The sequence below is a fragment of the Lithobates pipiens genome, unplaced genomic scaffold, assembly GCF_037356315.1.
Source record: "Lithobates pipiens isolate NorthernLeopardFrog02 unplaced genomic scaffold, aLitPip1_a1.2 Scaffold_69, whole genome shotgun sequence".
NCBI lineage: Eukaryota > Metazoa > Chordata > Amphibia > Anura > Ranidae > Lithobates > Lithobates pipiens.
The window spans coordinates 987,349-1,007,319 of NW_027507891.1; the positions used below are offsets into that span (position 1 = coordinate 987,349).

The window sequence follows — 19,971 nt, forward strand, 5'->3', positions numbered from 1 at the left end:
CACCTCTAAATATGCATGGACCACCCACCCTGACCACTTTATGGGTTGGTCCTGCTGAGGCCCCACCTCTAAATATGCTAGGACCACCCACCATGCCCACTTCATGGGCTGGTCCTGCCGAGGCCCCACCTCTAAATATGCTAGGACCACCCACTATGCCCACTTTATGGGTTGGTCCTGCCGAGGCCCCACCTCTAAATATGCATGGACCACCCACCATGCCCACTTTATGGGTTGGTCCTGCTGAGGCCCCACCTCTAAATATGCTAGGACCACCCACCATGCCCACTTCATGGGCTGGTCCTGCCGAGGCCCCACCTCTAAATATGCTAGGACCACCCACTATGCCCACTTTATGGGTTGGTCCTGCCGAGGCCCCACCTCTAAATATGCATGGACCACCCACCATGCCCACTTTATGGGTTGGTCCTGCCGAGGCCCCACCTCTAAATATGCTAGGACCACCCACCATGCCCACTTTATGGGTTGGTCCTGCCGAGGCCCCACCTCTAAATATGCATGGACCACCCACTATGCCCACTTTATGAGTTGTTCCTGCCGAGATCCCACCTCTAAATATAAAGGACCACCCACCCTGCCCACTTTATGGGTTGGTCCTTCCAAGACCCCACCTCTAAATATGCATGGACCACCCACTATGCCCACTTTATGAGTTGGTCCTGCCGAGATCCCACCTCTAAATATGCAGGGACCACCCAGCATGCCCATCCTATGGGATGTCTTCCACTTAGACCACACCTCTAAATATGCTAGGACCACCCACTATACCCACTTTATGGGTTGGTCCTTCCAAGACCCCACCTCTAAATATAAAAGGACCACCCACTATGCCCACTTTATGAGTTGGTCCTTCCAAGACCCCACCTCTAAATTTAAAAGGACCACCCACCCTGCCCACTTTATGGGTTGGTCCTGCCAAGTCCCCACCTCTAAATATGCTAGGACCACCCAGCATGCCCATCCTATGGGATGGCTTCCACTTAGACCACACGTCTGAATATTTTGGGACTGCTCTGGCATTGGTGGAGCCGTGGGGCGCTCGGTGGCCCGCTGTGACCTGTAGTTCTATGAGGAAGGGGCCGCGCTCTCTGTGTGCTGGCCGTACAGAATTCAGACCCCGACGCATCTCATGAGACGCGGATTAGTGTCTCCAAACCCACCGAATCCTCAGACGTCACCCTTCATCAGGAAGATTCCCATCGGGAACAGATGTGCAGCCTATATATCTGGGGCACTCAGGGGGCGGAGCCATGTCTGCAGCTCCCACCATCCCCTCCCCCGCCCAGCACAAAATCATCCATTTATTGTGACCAGTAAGGGGCCCTCCGCCGTGTAGAAGAAAAAGATCAGATAGATAAGACCTGCTGGGAGTTGTAGTTCCATGGCGGTGGATGTGTGATAAAGGGATGAGGCAAACCTCAAGGCTCCATTCACATCGTGTGCAACAGACTGCGCCTTTCCACGCGATTCGCACCCATTCCCACGCATCACGGGAACCTGATTCATTTCAATGCGCAAAAGGAGTCCCTGACCCCTTATTCAAAATCGCATTGAAACGCATTGTCAGGAATGACCGCGCAAAATGGCACGCTTTCCCAGGACGCAGAGAAACGCTACTGGAGGCTCATCCACGGGACGGTCCGAGGTCACAGGGGGAGCGCCGCATCGTGTAATGCAATCCGATCCAAGAAAACCAAGTGTCCTCCTCCTGGCGGCTTCACTTCTCGTTTTCCATCTCAGTGACTATAAGAGATTTTAGTGATCGGCTTCAAATCTACTTTAAAGCTGAAAAAAAAAAATCACCCATAGATGATAAAAAAAAAAAGCTTTTGCTGCAATAATCACCTTCAATCCAGAGTTGTCTCCCACAATCATTCTTTTGTGCCACTAGATGTCCTCAGCCTTGTGATAAATGATGGTCAACAGCATTCAACACATGACCTCTCAGCACAGAGTGTCATGGACCCGCCCCCAGTCTGTGATTGGACAGTGAAGGAGAGGCAGCACAGTGATGAGCTCATCTCTCCGTCACTCTGATTGCTTGTCCTTGTCAGCGCCGGAGCTGATTGGTTCCTTGTGCTGCATCCTTCTCTCTCACCTAGAACTCTGCTGCAATAGGCTGAGCGGGTCACATTCCAGAATTTACTTATTTACATTGTAAACCTCAGACATGAAATCTGAGCAAAGTGTGTACTTGTCTCACTCCAGAGCACTAAGTGTCATTTCTATCTGCACAAGACTCCTCCCCCTTCCCTCCCCCCACCTCCCTCATCCTTCCTCTCTCTGCACAAGACTCCTCCCCTTCCCTCCCCCACCTCCCTCCTCCTTCCTGTATCTGCAAAAGACTCCTCCCCCTTCCCTCCCCCACCTCCCTCCTCTATCTGCATGAGACTCCTCCCCCTTTCCTCCCCCACCTCCCTCCTCTATCTGCATGAGACTCCTCCCCCTATCCTCCCCCACCTCCCTCATCCTTCCTCTCTCTGCACAAGACTCCTCCCCCTTCCCTCCCCCACCTCCCTCTATCTGCACGAGACTCCTCCCCCTCCTTCCTCTATCTGCAGAAGACTCCTCCCCCTTCCTGTATCTGCACGAGACTCCTCCCCCTTCCCTCCCCCACCTCCCTCCTCTATCTGCACGAGACTCCTCCCCCTTCCCTCCCCCACCTCCCTCCTCTATCTGCACAAGACTCCTCCCCCCACCTCCCTCCTCCTTCCTCTCTCTGCACAAGACTCCTCCCCCTTCCCTCCCCCACCTCCCTCCTCCTTCCTGTATCTGCAAAAGACTCCTCCCCCTTCCCTCCCCCACCTCCCTCCTCTATCTGCATGAGACTCCTCCCCCTTTCCTCCCCCACCGCCCTCCTCTATCTGCATGAGACTCCTCCCCCTTTCCTCCCCCACCTCCCTCCTCCTTCCTCTATCTGCACAAGACCCCTCCCCCTTCCCTCCCCCACCTCCCTCCTCTATCTGCACGAGACTCCTCCCCCTTTCCTCCCCCCACCTCCCTCCTCCTTCCTCTATCTGCACAAAACTCCTCCCCTTTCCCTCCCCCACCTCCCTCCTCCTTCCTCTATGTGCACGAGACTCCTCCCCCTTTCCTCCCCACCTCCATCTACACAAAACTCCTCCCCTTTTCCTCCCCCACCTCCCTCCTTTATCTGCACAAGACTCCTCCCCCACCTTCCTCCTCTGCTATCTTGATGAGACTCCTCCCCCTCCTTATTTCTCTGCTATCTTCATGAGACTCCTCCCCCTCCCCCTTCCCCTGCTATCTGCATGAGTCACTTCTGACAGGTTTTCCTGACACCAAGAGATAAAAGGTGACAGGGGAGGGAGCTCAGCACACAACCTGTGATTGACATGCTGTGTGAAAGGGGGGGGGGGGTCCCTTCCCTCCAATCACATCTCACTGAGCTCTATAGAGTGTAACTTGCGCTCCCTGCCCCCTTTTTTCTGACATCTCAGACAAGCTGTATAAATTCTGCACTTTGAAGGGATGTAGAGAAGAGAAGACTGCAGATAAACAGGTACAACTCATGTAGGAGGATTTGTATCACCTGAGGCCGGTCCCCGCAGGGGGGATATGGAGGGATTGCAGACACTTTAATGAATACCGAGCTGCATGAAATGCGTTGAGAACGATGGTCAGTACCTGCATTTGTTTTCCCCCCTTTGTATCGCATTCTTCTTTCTGAATCCGGCTTGTTCTGGATTTTCTTTGTTAGTCATCCGGAGAACAATAAAGATCCATCAAAGCCTCAGAACGGTGTTCATTCTGGCGGACGGGCGTTCGGCGGGATTTTATTGCGTTGTGATTCTGGAAGGGCCAATCAAATTCATATAACACGGCGCAATATGTAGAAAAGACGGTCAGACGCCATAACAATGCATCACAGGAACGCATTATCCACGCCATGCGTTTTCATTTCATGTGCGCCGGGAAGCCGTTGTGTTGTGACGGCGGCTCGTTATTCCTGAGGAACGTCCAGAAATGGATTCGTTATCCCAGACGCAGAGCGGTGACATCACAGGGGGCGGGGCGCGTAATACGGGCAGTTTATGAGGTCATAATAAACAATAAATACAAAGTAACGTTCAGCGCTGAACTGTCAGTGTTAGCCAGCTTCTCCTCCTCCCCCCCCCCCCACAGCACTGCCAGCTTCTCCTCCTCCCCCCCCCCCCCACAGCACTGCCAGCTTCTCCTCCTCTCCCCCCCCCCCCCCCCCACAGCACTGCCAGCTTCTCCTCCTCCCCCCCCCCCCCACAGCACTGCCAGCTTCTCCTCCTCTCCCCCCCCCCCCACAGCACTGCCAGCTTCTCCTCCTCTCCCCCCCCCCCACAGCACTGCCAGCTTTTCCTCCTCTCCCCCCCCGCAGCACTGCCAGCTTCTCCTCCTCTCCCCCCCCCCCCCCGCAGCACTGCCAGCTTCTCCTCCTCTCCCCCCCCCCCCCCCACAGCACTGCCAGCTTTTCCTCCTCTCCCCCCCCGCAGCACTGCCAGCTTCTCCTCCTCTCCCCCCCCCCCCCGCAGCACTGCCAGCTTCTCCTCCTCTCCCCCCCCCACAGCACTGCCAGCTTTTCCTCCTCTCCCCCGCAGCACTGCCAGCTTCTCCTCCTCTCCCCCCCCCCCCCCGCAGCACTGCCAGCTTCTCCTCCTCTCCCCCCCCCCACAGCACTGCCAGCTTCTCCTCCTCCCCCCCCCCCCCCCCACAGCACTGCCAGCTTTTCCTCCTCTCCCCCCCGCAGCACTGCCAGCTTCTCCTCCTCTCCCCCCCCCCCCCCGCAGCACTGCCAGCTTCTCCTCCTCTCCCTCCCTCCGGGGTCACTGCAGGGGGATTGGTCCTATCACATGCACCCCTTCCATCTTCTGAAATCCAATGATATCCCATCCGAATATTATAATTATATTGCAACTAAATATTTTGGTGTCTTCCTTCCTATCTCTGTACATTGGAAGTCTTTCCTCAGGCTCCTCCTGGTCGGGGTGGTTCCTCTTGGTCGGGGTGGTTCCTCCTGGTCCGGGTGGTTTCTCTTGGTCGGGGTGGTTCCTCCTGGCTGGGATGGTTCCGCCTGGTCGGGGTGGTTCCTCTTGGTCGGGGTGGTTTCTCTTGGTCGGGGTGGTTCCTCCTGGTCAGGGTGGTTTCTCTTGGTCGGGGTGGTTCCTCCTGGTCGGGGTGGTTCCTCTTGGTCGGGGTGGTTCCTCCTGGTCGGGGTGGTTCCTCTTGGTCGGGGTGGTTCCTCCTGGTCCGGGTGGTTTCTCTTGGTCGGGGTGGTTCCTCCTGGCTGGGATGGTTCCGCCTGGTCGGGGTGGTTCCTCTTGGTCGGGGTGGTTCCTCCTGGTTGGGGTGGTTTCTCTTGGTCGGGGTGGTTCCTCCTGGTCGGGGTGGTTCCTCTTGGTCGGGGTGGTTCCTCCTGGTCGGGGTGGTTCCTCCTGGTCGGGGTGGTTCCTCCTGGTCGGGGTGGTTCCTCCTGGTCGGGGTGGTTCCTCCTGGTCAGGGTGGTTCCTCCTGGTCGGGGTGGTTCCTCTTGGTCGGGGTGGTTCTTCCTGGTCGGGGTGGTTCCTCCTGGTCGGGGTGGTTCCTCTTGGTCGGGGTGGTTCCTCCTGGTCGGGGTGGTTCCTCCTGGTCTGGGTAGTTCCTCTTGGTCTGGGTGGTTCCTCTTGGTCGGGGTGGTTCCTCCTGGTCGGGGTGGTTCCTCCTGGTCGGGGTGGTTCCTCCTGGTCAGGGTGGTTCCTCCTGGTCGGGGTGGTTCCTCTTGGTCGGGGTGGTTCCTCCTGGTCGGGGTGGTTCCTCCTGGTCAGGGTGGTTCCTCTTGGTCGGGGTGGTTCCTCCTGGTCGGGGTGGTTCCTCCTGGTCGGGGTGGTTCCTCCTGGTCAGGGTGGTTCCTCCTGGTCGGGGTGGTTCCTCCTGGTCGGGGTGGTTCCTCCTGGTCGGGGTGGTTCCTCCTGGTCGGGGTCGTTCCTCTTGGTCGGGGTGGTTCCTCCTGGTCGGGGTGGTTCCTCCTGGTCGGGGTGGTTCCTCTTGGTCGGGGTGGTTCCTCCTGGTCGGGGTGGTTCCTCCTGGTCGGGGTGGTTCCTCCTGGTCGGGGTGGTTCCTCTTGGTCGGGGTGGTTCCTCCTGGTCGGGGTGGTTCCTCCTGGTCAGGGTGGTTCCTCTTGGTCGGGGTGGTTCCTCCTGGTCGGGGTGGTTCCTCCTGGTCAGGGTGGTTCTCTTGGTCGGGGTGGTTCCTCCTGGTCGGGGTGGTTCCTCCTGGTCGGGGTGGTTCCTCTTGGTCGGGGTGGTTCCTCCTGGTCGGGGTGGTTCCTCCTGGTCTGGGTAGTTCCTCTTGGTCTGGGTGGTTCCTCTTGGTCGGGGTGGTTCCTCCTGGTCGGGGTGGTTCCTCCTGGTCGGGGTGGTTCCTCTTGGTCTGGGTGGTTCCTCTTGGTCGGGGTGGTTCCTCCTGGTCGGGGTGGTTCCTCCTGGTCAGGGTGGTTCCTCTTGGTCGGGGTGGTTCCTCCTGGTCGGGGTGGTTCCTCCTGGTCTGGGTGGTTCCTCTTGGTCTGGGTGGTTCCTCTTGGTCGGGGTGGTTCCTCCTGGTCGGGGTGGTTCCTCCTGGTCGGGGTGGTTCCTCCTGGCCAGGGTGGTTCCTCTTGGTCGGGGTGGTTCCTCCTGGTCGGGGTGGTTCCTCTTGGTCGGGGTGGTTCCTCCTGGTCGGGGTGGTTCCTCTTGGTCGGGGTGGTTCCTCTTGGTCGGGGTGGTTCCTCCTGGTCAGGGTGGTTCCTCTTGGTCGGGGTGGTTCCTCTTGGTCTGGGTGGTTCCTCTTGGTCGGGGTGGTTCCTCCTGGTCGGGGTGGTTCCTCTTGGTCGGGGTGGTTCCTCTTGGTCTGGGTGGTTCCTCTTGGTCGGGGTGGTTCCTCTTGGTCTGGGTGGTTCCTCTTGGTCGGGGTGGTTCCTCCTGGTCGGGGTGGTTCCTCCTGGTCGGGGTGGTTCCTCCTGGTCGGGGTGGTTCCTCTTGGTCGGGGTGGTTCCTCCTGGTCGGGGTGGTTCCTCTTGGTCTGGGTGGTTCCTCTTGGTCTGGGTGGTTCCTCTTGGTCGGGGTGGTTCCTCTTGGTCTGGGTGGTTCCTCTTGGTCTGGGTGGTTCCTCTTGGTCGGGGTGGTTCCTCCTGGTCGGGGTGGTTCCTCTTGGTCTGGGTGGTTCCTCTTAGTTGGGGTGGTTCCTCCTGGTCGGGGTGGTTCCTCCTGGTCGGGGTGGTTCCTCCTGGTCGGGGTGGTTCCTCTTGGTCGGGGTGGTTCCTCCTGGTCGGGGTGGTTCCTCTTGGTCTGGGTGGTTCCTCCTGGCTGGGATGGTTCCGCCTGGTCGGGGTGGTTCCTCTTGGTCGGGGTGGTTCCTCCTGGTCGGGGTGGTTCCTCCTAGTCTGGGTGGTTCCTCTTGGTCGGGGTGGTTCCTCCTGGTCGGGGTGGTTCCAGGCCGCCTTGGTGCCTGAAGGGTTAATCTGTGGAGGGGGGGGGGGGTTGGTGAGGAAAAGAGCGGAGTGGGGGAGGGGGACAGCCTGTGGCGGGATATTTGCATTAATTATCAGCTGCTAAGTAAGCTCGGTGTCACCGGCGGCACCGTTGGGACACATCAGCCGTGATGGTTACACTTTTCTCATTATGTGAAGCCGGATAAAATGTCTCGTCTCCCCCCCGGTAGCACCGGACAGATGGTGATGTTGCTCAGACAGTTTTTGCCCCCCCCCTCCCCCCCCCCAGGGTTGTCACCTCATCCCTTGAACACATATGAATTACATATGAATGACACGGGTTCTGGGGCTGATTTAGGTGGTCATTAAACTCACTTGATGCCTCTTCTGCATTACCTTTGCCTCAGAACCCGTGTAATTCATATGTAATTCATATGTAATTCATATGTTTTGGGTTTAAAAGGATGAGGTGGCAACTCTACCCCCCCCCCCCCAGCTGACTTGAATGGAAGAGTCAGTGGCCCCGGACCCCGGGGTGTCAGTTGGGGTGTCACAGGATTGCCAGATAATGCGCCATTCTGGCGGATAAAGTCCATGGAAATACCATCAATAGAACCTCATAGGAGCTTCAACACCATCGACTTGTTTCAGAAATCTAGTTTAATCTTCTTTCATTAAAATAATCCCTCGGTGATCCCGCCATGAAGGTCTTTGCTGAGGCACTTCCTGCCATGGTGTGACAATTGCCCCCTCAGTGATGGCTGCGCGGCGTATCTCAGGGCGAGTTTCCTACACAGAGAAAACAAAGTTGAATCTTCTAGATATGTAAATGACATCGAATGATTCACCGCCAGAGAATGTTTGGTGAAAATCACATTCACTGCTTTATAAATATTTCCTTCCATGTCATCCATGGAGGTAAAACATCTACTGACAGGCTGGGAGGAGCGTGTGCTATGAAGTCATGATAAGCTCTTATGGTGGGAATGGGTTGGTTTTGGGTAAACTCTACAATGGCCGCTCACAATGGCCGCTCACAATGGCCGCTTGCCGGAAATCCAGAGCCGCTCCTCTCAATTAATTATATTTTTTTGTTTCTCCTGCAGATCCCGCAGATCAGTTATGGCTCCACGGCTCCGGAGCTGAGCGATGACCGCCGATACGATTTCTTCTCTAGAGTGGTTCCACCAGACTCCTTCCAGGCCCAGGCCATGGTGGACATTGTGAAGGCGATGGGATGGAACTACGTTTCCACATTGGCGTCAGAGGGAAGCTACGGAGAGAAGGGGGTGGAGTCCTTCATGCAGATCTCCCGGGAAGAAGGTAGGTGCACGCCACTTCATACTCCATCTGCTCACCAGTTTGTGCCCAATAACCAGTTTGGACCAATAACCAGTTTGAACTCTACCCATTTACCAGTTTGGCCCATTGACCAAGTTTGGCCCATGGACTGGTTTGGACTCTGCCTGTTGACCAAGTTTGGCCCATGGACTGGTTTGGACTCTGCCTGTTGACCAAGTTTGGCCCATGGACTGGTTTGGACTCTGCCTGTTGACCAAGTTTGGCCCATGGACTGGTTTGGACTCTGCCTGTTGACCAAGTTTGGCCCATGGACTGGTTTGGACTCTGCCTGTTGACCAAGTTTGGCCCATGGACTGGTTTGGACTCTGCCTGTTGACCAAGTTTGGCCCATGGACTGGTTTGGACTCTGCCTGTTGACCAAGTTTGGCCCATGGACTGGTTTGGACTCTACCTGTTGACCAGTTGTCCATTTTCCCGGCTGCAGAACTTGTTTTTGGGTCACCAGTACAGGAACCAGCAGGAGACTCTGAAGTCATGAGGGGTTGGGTTATCAGAATGTGAATCCAGACTGAGGGTCTGGGAATAACTACAGATCATGGGGCCCCAAAGCAAACTTTTGAGGGGCCCCCTAGAGGCCACCCTACTGTCACTGATCCTAAAATATAACTAAAGGTAAAATGTTTTAAACATTTTGGATGGAGTGAAGAGGTATTAGACCCCCTGTCAGCTTTTATTGCGGTCTGTGTTCCCGTTAGGGAGATTCCCCGTCTCTATTTGTCCTGTTTATCATTTTCATTGAAAGTGAAAGAAAATCCCCAAATTTTGGGTTATCCTCAGAAAAGTAATAGAAGGGAAATCCTCCAATGGGGACGCTAGTTCTGGTGACCTGGGGGGGGGGGGGGGGGCCCAAGGAATTCCCCCCATTTGCAGGAATTTCCTCTCACTTCCTGTTTGGCTATGGGACAGGAATGGAGGGAAATCTCCCCAATGGGACACAGATGGTAAAAAAAAAAAAGTCTGACAGGGGTTATAACCCTCCCCTACTCCATCCATGAAAAAAAAAAGTTTTGGCCTCAAGTTCTACTTTAATGTGAAGGAAATCAGGGAGAGGTAGCAGGAGAGCGGTCAGTGCGGTCACTACATTACTGAGGAGGACTAGTGGTGGGCTCAGGTTCAGGCTCGGGTCCAGGCTCGGGTCCAGGCTCGGGTCCAGGCTCGGGTTCAGGCTCGGGTCCAGGCTCGGGTTCAGGCTCGGGTCCAGGCTCGGGTTCAGGCTCGGGTCCAGGCTCGGGTCCAGGCTCGGGTTCAGGCTCGGGTTCAGGCTCGGGTCCAGGCTCGGGTTCAGGCTCGGGTTCAGGCTCGGGTCCAGGCTCGGGTTCAGGCTCGGGTTCAGGCTCGGGTTCAGGTTCGGGTCCAGGCTCGGGTTCAGGCTCGGGTTCAGGCTCGGGTCCAGGCTCGGGTTCAGGCTCGGGTTCAGGCTCGGGTCCAGGCTCGGGTTCAGGCTCGGGTTCAGGCTCGGGTTCAGGTTCGGGTCCAGGCTCGGGTTCAGGCTCGGGTTCAGGCTCGGGTCCAGGCTCGGGTTCAGGCTCGGGTCCAGGCTCGGGTCCAGGCTCGGGTTCAGGCTCGGGTTCAGGCTCGGGTCCAGGCTCGGGTCCAGGCTCGGGTTCAGGCTTGGGTTCAGGCTCGGGTCCAGGCTCGGGTCCAGGCTCGGGTCCAGGCTCGGGTCCAGGCTCGGGTTCTGTGCAAACATAACGTGATCTGAACCCAGATGTGAGACGCCAGGAGGGGAGGAAGGAAAAGGGAAGGAAGGAAGAGAGAGAGAGAGGAGAGGAGAGCAAGGAAGAGAGAGAGGGAAGGAAGGAAGAGAGAGGCAGGGGAGGAAGGAAGGAAGGAAGATAGAGAGAGGGAATGGAAAAGCAAGAAAGGAAAGATGAATCATAAGGAAGGAAGAGAGAGGGAGGAAGAAAGGAAAAAATACATCTTAAGGAAGGGAGGAAGGAAGGAAGAGAGGGGGAGGAAGGAAGGGAAGGAAGGAAGAGAGGGGGAGGAAGGAAGGGCTCCTCCCCCTGCTGGACGGGGCTGTGCTATGTATCAGAGCTGTGTAAATCTCAGGACTGGATGGAAATACGAATGCTTAGGCGGGTAGAACGGCTCCTTCGTCTGTTTTTTCAGCTGTGTGCCCGGAGTGCTGCGTTAATGACGGGGGTTGGGATTTGATTTATCGGCGGTGTTTGCTTGGAGAGATGGCGGCCCGGGGCCGTGGCGCGGTGTGGCGGTTTCAGCGGATCGGTTGGCTGTACAGCTGGAGAAGACACGGCATGTTTAATGATTGTCTGCGCCCCCTCCCCCCCCCATCCACCATCTGACCGTCTTCCTCCTCTCTCTCTCGTTAATAATGTATCAGGCCTGCGCTCAGCCTCCAGCAAAGCTGCCAATCGGCCTCTGGACTTCAATCGTCCGCCTTCCACCCGGCGCTGCCAGACTCCGAGAGCGCCAATCCCATCCTCCCGCTATTGATTCTATCAGAGGCGCAATTCTATCTTTTATAGAGCCAAAGGGCCCCAGAGCACCGAGCGGGGCCACAGAGGCGCCTAGTTGAGATTTCTGGGGGGGGGGGGGGCAGAAAATTGATGGCCCGGGGTGTCAGGGAGGGGCTCTGATCCCGAAATTATAGGCGGTCCCTAAAATTGCAGATAGTCTTCCATGTCCTATCCCAATGATATTCTCCATATACATGAGAACAGATCGATCGATATATATATTTATTAAATAAAAGTCATCACCCTACATACACCCTACACTACACCATACATACACCCTACACTACACCCTACATACACCCTACACTACACCCTACATACACCCTACACTACACCCTACATACACCCTACACTACACCATACATACACCCTACACTACACCATACATACACCCTACACTACACCCTACATACACCCTACACTACACCATACATACACCCTACACTACACCCTACATACACCCTACACTACACCCTACATACACCCTACACTACACCCTACATACACCCTACACTACACCCTACATACACCCTACACTACACCCTACATACACCCTACACTACACCATACATACACCCTACACTACACCCTACACTACACCCTACACTACACCCTACATACACCCTACATACACCCTACATACACCCTACACTACACCCTACATACACCCTACATACACCCTACACTACACCCTACATACACCCTACACTACACCCTACACTACACCCTACACTACACCATACATACACCCTACACTACACCCTACATACACCCTACACTACACCATACATACACCCTACACTACACCCTACACTACACCCTACATACACCCTACATACACCCTACACTACACCATACATACACCCTACACTACACCATACATACACCCTACACTACACCCTACTGTAACCTACACTACACCCTACATACACCCTACACTACACCCTACGGTAACCTACACTACACCCTACATACACCCTACACTACACCCTACACTACACCATACATACACCCTACGGTAACCTACACTACACCCTACATACACCCTACACTACACCCTACATACACCCTACGGTAACCTACACTACACCCTACATTACACCCTACTGTACCCTACACTACACCATACATACACCCTACACTACACCCTACTGTACTACACTACACCCTACATACACCCTACGGTAACCTACACTACACCCTACATACCCCCTACATACACCCTACACTACACCCTACTGTACTCTACACTACACCATACATACACCCTACACTACACCCTACTGTACCCTACACTACACCCTACACTACACCCTACATACACCCTACTGTACCCTACACTACACCCTACATACACCCTACTGTACCCTACACTACACCATACATACACCCTACACTACACCCTACTGTACCCTACACTACACCCTACACTACACCCTACATACACCCTACTGTACCCTACACTACACCCTACATACACCCTACTGTACCCTACACTACACCCTACATACACCCTACTGTACCCTACATACACTCTACTGTACTAGACTACACCCTACACTACACCCTACATACACCCTACTGTACCCTACACTACACCCTACATACACCCTACTGTACCCTACACTACACCCTACATACACCCTACTGTACCCTACACTACACCCTACATACACCCTACTGTACCCTACATACACTCTACTGTACTAGACTACACCCTACACTACACCCTACATACACCCTACTGTAACCTACACTACACCATACATACACCCTACTGTACCCTACATACACTCTACTGTACTAGACTACACCCTACACTACACCCTACATACACCCTACTCTAACATACACTACACCCTACTGTACCCTACACTACACCCTACATACACCCTACTGTAACCTACACTACACCCTACACTACACCCTACTGTAACCTACACTACACCCTACATACACCCTACTGTAACCTACACTACACCCTACTGTAACCTACACTACACCCTACATACACCCTACTGTAACCTACACTACACCCTACTGTAACCTACACTACACCCTACTGTACCCTACACTACACCCTACTGTACCCTACACTACACCCTACATACACCCTACTGTAACCTACACTACACCCTACTGTAACCTACACTACACCCTACATACACCCTACTGTAACCTACACTACACCCTACTGTAACCTACACTACACCCTACTGTACCCTACACTACACCCTACCCTACACTACACCCTACTGTAACCTACACTACACCCTACACTACACCCTACTGTAACCTACACTACACCCTACATACACCCTACACTACACCCTACTGTACCCTACACTACACCCTACTGTAACCTACACTACACCCTACACTACACCCTACTGTAACCTACACTACACCCTACATACACCCTACATACACCCTACTGTACCCTACACTACACCCTACTGTAACCTACACTACACCCTACTGTAACCTACACTACACCATACATACACCCTACTGTAACCTACACTACACCCTACATACACCCTACACTACACCCTACATACACCCTACTGTAACCTACACTACACCCTACATACGCCCTACTGTAACCTACACTACACCCTACATACACCCTACTGTAACCTACACTACACCATACATACACCCTACTGTACCCTACATACACTCTACTGTACTAGACTACACCCTACACTACACCCTACATACACCCTACTCTAACCTACACTACACCCTACTGTACCCTACACTACACCCTACATACACCCTACTGTAACCTACACTACACCCTACACTACACCCTACTGTAACCTACACTACACCCTACATACACCCTACTGTAACCTACACTACACCCTACTGTAACCTACACTACACCCTACATACACCCTACTGTAACCTACACTACACCCTACTGTAACCTACACTACACCCTACTGTACCCTACACTACACCCTACTGTACCCTACACTACACCCTACATACACCCTACTGTAACCTACACTACACCCTACTGTAACCTACACTACACCCTACATACACCCTACTGTAACCTACACTACACCCTACTGTAACCTACACTACACCCTACTGTACCCTACACTACACCCTACCCTACACTACACCCTACTGTAACCTACACTACACCCTACACTACACCCTACTGTAACCTACACTACACCCTACATACACCCTACACTACACCCTACTGTACCCTACACTACACCCTACTGTAACCTACACTACACCCTACACTACACCCTACTGTAACCTACACTACACCCTACATACACCCTACATACACCCTACTGTACCCTACACTACACCCTACTGTAACCTACACTACACCCTACTGTGACCTACACTACACCATACATACACCCTACTGTAACCTACACTACACCCTACATACACCCTACACTACACCCTACATACACCCTACTGTAACCTACACTACACCCTACATACGCCCTACTGTAACCTACACTACACCCTACATACACCATACTGTAACCTACACTACACATTACATACACCTAACTGTACCCTACACTACACCCTACTGTACCCTAAACTACACCCTGTAAAACAACAGGCCCTGGTACTGACTTTTCTGGCAGCTCTTTTGTTGAAACATTCTGGTTAAATCTTTCCCTGGTTGCAGTAGGTATGTCACAGTCCATGTGGGTTGAATACCTGCTACCCCACCACACTAAGTGGTTCCTCCCACCAGCTTGTACATCACTACAAGATACATAATGGGAAAACCAAAGCGTGTAACCAGGTAGCAAATATTCAACCCACCTGAAGTTAGGAATACCTGGGAGAAACATGGGCTCCTGGAAGATGACTATATGGCCCCCTCCTATGGGCCCCTGGAAGGTGGCTATATGGCCCCCTCCTATGGGCTCCTGGAAGGTGGCTATATGGCCCCCTCCTATGGGCCCCTGGAAGGTGACTATATGGCCCCCTCCTATGGGCCCCTGGAAGGTGACTATATGGCCCCCTCCTATGGGCCCCTGGAAGGTGATTATATGGTCCCCTCCTATGGGCTCCTGGAAGGTGGCTATATGGCCCCCTCCTATGGGCTCCTGGAAGGTAACTATATGGCCCCCTCCTATGGGCTCCTGGAAGGTAACTATATGGTCCCTTCCTATGGGCTCCTGGAAGGTGGCTATATGGCCCCCTCCTATGGGCTCCTGGAAGATGACTATATGGTCCCCTCCTATGGGCTCCTGGAAGATGACTATATGGCCCCCTCCTATGGGCCCCTGGAAGGTGGCTATATGGCCCCCTCCTATGGGCTCCTGGAAGATGACTATATGGTCCCCTCCTATGGGCCCCTGGAAGGTGGCTATATGGCCCCCTCCTATGGGCTCCTGGAAGGTGGCTATATGGCCCCCTCCTATGGGCTCCTGGAAGGTGGCTATATGGCCCCCTCCTATGGGCTCCTGGAAGGTGGCTATATGGCCCCCTCCTATGGGCTCCTGGAAGGTAACTATATGGCCCCCTCCTATGGGCTCCTGGAAGGTAACTATATGGTCCCTTCCTATGGGCTCCTGGAAGGTGGCTATATGGCCCCCTCCTATGGGCTCCTGGAAGATGACTATATGGTCCCCTCCTATGGGCTCCTGGAAGATGACTATATGGCCCCCTCCTATGGGCTCCTGGAAGGTGGCTATATGGCCCCCTCCTATGGGCTCCTGGAAGGTGGCTATATGGCCCCCTCCCAGGGGGGGGGGGGGGCTCTTATGAGGAGGGGGAGAAATTGGCCTACAGATTATTTCTATATCTTGGGATTGGCCTTCAATCACCCCTTCACATTACCAATGTCATCTCCTCCATCCAAGAACCCCCGGCTGTCAGTTCCCGGTTATGGATTGACAGTCACAATAGAGCAGATTACAATGAGAGGCCGGGACCGGGGCCGGCAGAGGTCGGCTCTCTGGAGTCGGACATTCCGGGATTTCATGGTTTTCATTGTAGAAATGAAGGTGGAGGAGGATTTGGTCTCATTCGGTGTTGGGGCATTAATTGTGAATCTGGCAGATTTGTGAAGCTGTTCCTCACTCTATGGAAGTCTGAAGATTTAGAGAGCGGTGGTGGCAGGTCGCCCCTCTGGGGCTGGGCCATTTGTCACCTGTACTCTGTCCTTCCTGGCAGCTCCCTGAGGAGCCATAATAGAAAGTCCCATTTCCAATCCATCATCCAGGAGCTTGTTAGCGGATATTATTCATCAATGGAGGGAACATTCCTTTATGGCCCTTCAGAGCTCCGGCCGCTGACCTTGTGGGCAGTAAAACTCTTCAGATGACAATTGTAAGTTTGATGGCCGCGTTGTTCTCCCTGCGTCAGGCGCTGGTCAGACCCAGCAGATCCATCACCATTCATTGTGAGGGCGGCCACTGCCTGATCTCCCCATTAACACTCCATTACAGGCGGATCACCTGCAGGAGGCCTCTTCATCCTCTTCCCGGCCTTCATTCTTCACACTCCTCATTCTTCATTCCTCCTGTGTGTGACTCTCCGCCATCACCCGCAACCCCATAAAACAGATATGGGCCCATCCAATAATGGGGTGCAGAGAGGTGCCCTAAGCTGCAACTCAGACTTCTCCTTACGCTTTAATTGCACCGGGTGTTATATGTTACACACGTGTTATATGTTACACACGTGTTGTATGTTATATAATTACATTGTAGGTGAGGTTAAAAAAAGACACAAGTCCAACCTGTGTGTGATTATATGTCAGTGTTACATTGTATATCCTGTATGTTGCGGTCCTTCAGGTGATTATCTAATAGTTTCCTGAAACGATCGATGCCCCCCCCCGCTGAGACCACCGCCTGTGGAAGGGAATGCCGCGTCCTTGCCACTCTTACAATAAAGAACCCTCTATGTAGCTTAAGGTTAAATCTCTTTTCTTCTAATTTTAATGAGTGGCCACGAGTCTTATTAAATTCCCTTCTGCAAAAAAGTTTTCTCCCTATTGTGGGGTTTACCAGTCCGGTATTTATATATTGTGGGGTCTCCAGTCCGGTATTTGTATATTGTGGGGTCACCAGTCTGGTATTTATATATTGTGGGGTCACCAGTCCGGTATTTGTATATTGTGGGGTCACCAGTCCGGTATTTATATATTGTGGGGTCACCAGTCCGGTATTTGTATATTGTGGGGTCACCAGTCCGGTATTTATATATTGTGGGGTCACCAGTCCGGTATTTATATATTGTGGGGTCACCAGTCCGGTATTTGTATATTGTGGGGTCACCAGTCCGGTATTTATATATTCTGGGGTCACCAGTCTGGTATTTATATATTGTGGGGTCACCAGTCCGGTATTTATATATTGTGGGGTCACCAGTCCGGTATTTGTATATTGTGGGGTCACCAGTCCGGTATTTGTATATTGTGGGGTCACCAGTCCGGTATTTGTATATTGTGGGGGTCACCAGTCCGGTATTTATATATTGTGGGTCACCAGTCCGGTATTTATATATTGTGGGGGTCACCAGTCCGGTATTTATATATTGTGGGGTCACCAGTCCGGTATTTGTATATTGTGGGGTCACCAGTCCGGTATTTATATATTGTGGGGTCACCAGTCCAGTATTTGTATATTGTGGGGTCACCAGTCCGGTATTTATATATTCTGGGGTCACCAGTCTGGTATTTATATATTGTGGGGTCACCAGTCCGGTATTTATATATTGTGGGGTCACCAGTCTTGTATTTATATATTGTGGTGTCACCAGTCCAGTATTTATATATTGTGGGGTCACCAGTCCGGTATTTATATATTGTGGTGTCACCAGTCCGGTATTTATATATTGTGGTGTCACCAGTCCGGTATTTATATATTGGGGGTCACCAGTCCGGTATTTATATATTGTGGGGTCACCAGTCTGGTATTTATATATTGTGGGGTCACCAGTCCGGTATTTATATATTGTGGGGTCACTAGTCCGGTATTTATATATTGTGGGGTCACCAGTCCGGTATTTATATATTGTGGGGTCACCAGTCCGGTATTTATATATTGTGGGGTCACCAGTCCGGTATTTATATATTGTGGGGTCACTAGTCCGGTATTTATATATTGTGGGGTCACCAGTCCGGTATTTATATATTGTGGGGTCACCAGTCCGGTATTTATATATTGTGGGGTCACTAGTCCGGTATTTATATATTGTGGGGTCACCAGTCCGGTATTTATATATTGTGGGGTCACCAGTCCGGTATTTGTATATTGTGGGGTCACCAGTCCGGTATTTATATAATGAAATCATATCCCCTCTCAGGCGTCTCTTCTCCAGAGAGAATAAGTTCAGAGCTCACAACCTTTCCTCATAACTAATATCCTCCAGACCCTTTATTAGCTTTGTTGCCCTTCTTTGTAGTCGCTAGTGATGGACGAACTTCCGACGGGACGTTTCGCGAACGCGAAATGCGAACGGACCCAAACGTTCGCGAAACAGAACGTTCGCCGCGGGCCCCATTGACTTCAATGGGAGGCGAACTTTGCAAACCTTCATGTCGAATTTGCGGCCACGTGGTAATTATTAGGGGGTAAAACGTAGTCCCACCATCTGGACAATGACATAATACATGTATGAGGTGAATTTGGGATCGATAACTACAAGCATTTTTATTTTATTTGGGAAATTGTTCTAACAATTCAGGACTATGGAGCTAATGAAGGCAATGGAGGAGAGGGAAGGTCAGGGACCAGGGTAGGCAAAGAAGAGGGTGCAGGAGATGATCACCAGCAGCGTGACATACCGGAATGACACATGCACCGTGATAGAGGCATCTGACAGCAGCACCGTAATACAGAGCACTGACAGCAGCACCGTGACATACAGCGCTGACAGCAGCACCGTGACATACAGCGCTGACAGCAGCTCCGTGACATACAGCGCTGACAGCAGCACCGTGACATACAGCGCTGACAGCAGCACCGTGACATACAGCGCTGACAGCAGCACCGTGACATACAGCGCTGACAGCAGCACCGTGACATACAGCGCTGACAGCAGCACCGTGACATACAGCGCTGACAGCAGCACCGTGACATACAGCGCTGACAGCAGCACCGTGACATACAGCGCTGACAGCAGCACCGTGACATACAGCACTGACAGCAGCACCGTAAGCAGCCCCAGGAGGAAGTCAGCACAGCACAGGGATGGTGTGATCCCCTCATAATAAGAACCCCCAGGAGGAAGTCAGCACAGCACAGGGATAGTGTGATCCCTTCATAATAAGAACCCCCAGGAGGAAGTCAGCACAGCACAGGGATGGTGTGATCCCTTCATAATAAGAACCCCCAGGAGGAAGTCAGCACAGCACAGGGATGGTGTGATCCCTTCATAATAAGAACCCCCAGGAGGAAGTCAGCACAGCACAGGGATAGTGTGATCCCTTCATAATAAGAACCCCCAGGAGGAAGTCAGCACAGCACAGGGATATCATAAGCAGCCCCAGTAGAAATATGACACCGCTCAACCTCTTCAAAGAGGAGGGTAGGGGCATATAGTACGGTGTGCTTTTTTGGGTCAGGGAAGTGAGCCAAATGAATTAAGAAGGTCTGTGTGCTTGATTAAAAAAATAGTTTATAGACATATACATGGTCTACTGGTCACATGTGTTGAATT

At 53.1% G+C, this 19,971-nt stretch overlaps 1 protein-coding gene across 1 annotated transcript in view; it reads left to right on the forward strand.

Moving 5' to 3' along the window:
• Positions 1-19,971, forward strand: part of GRM7 (glutamate metabotropic receptor 7) — a 453,740-nt gene that overhangs the window by 175,789 nt on the left and 257,980 nt on the right. Inside the window, 1 exon segment of the mRNA XM_077467955.1 lies at positions 8,563-8,779. Coding sequence (XP_077324081.1) covers positions 8,563-8,779 — 217 coding nt within the window.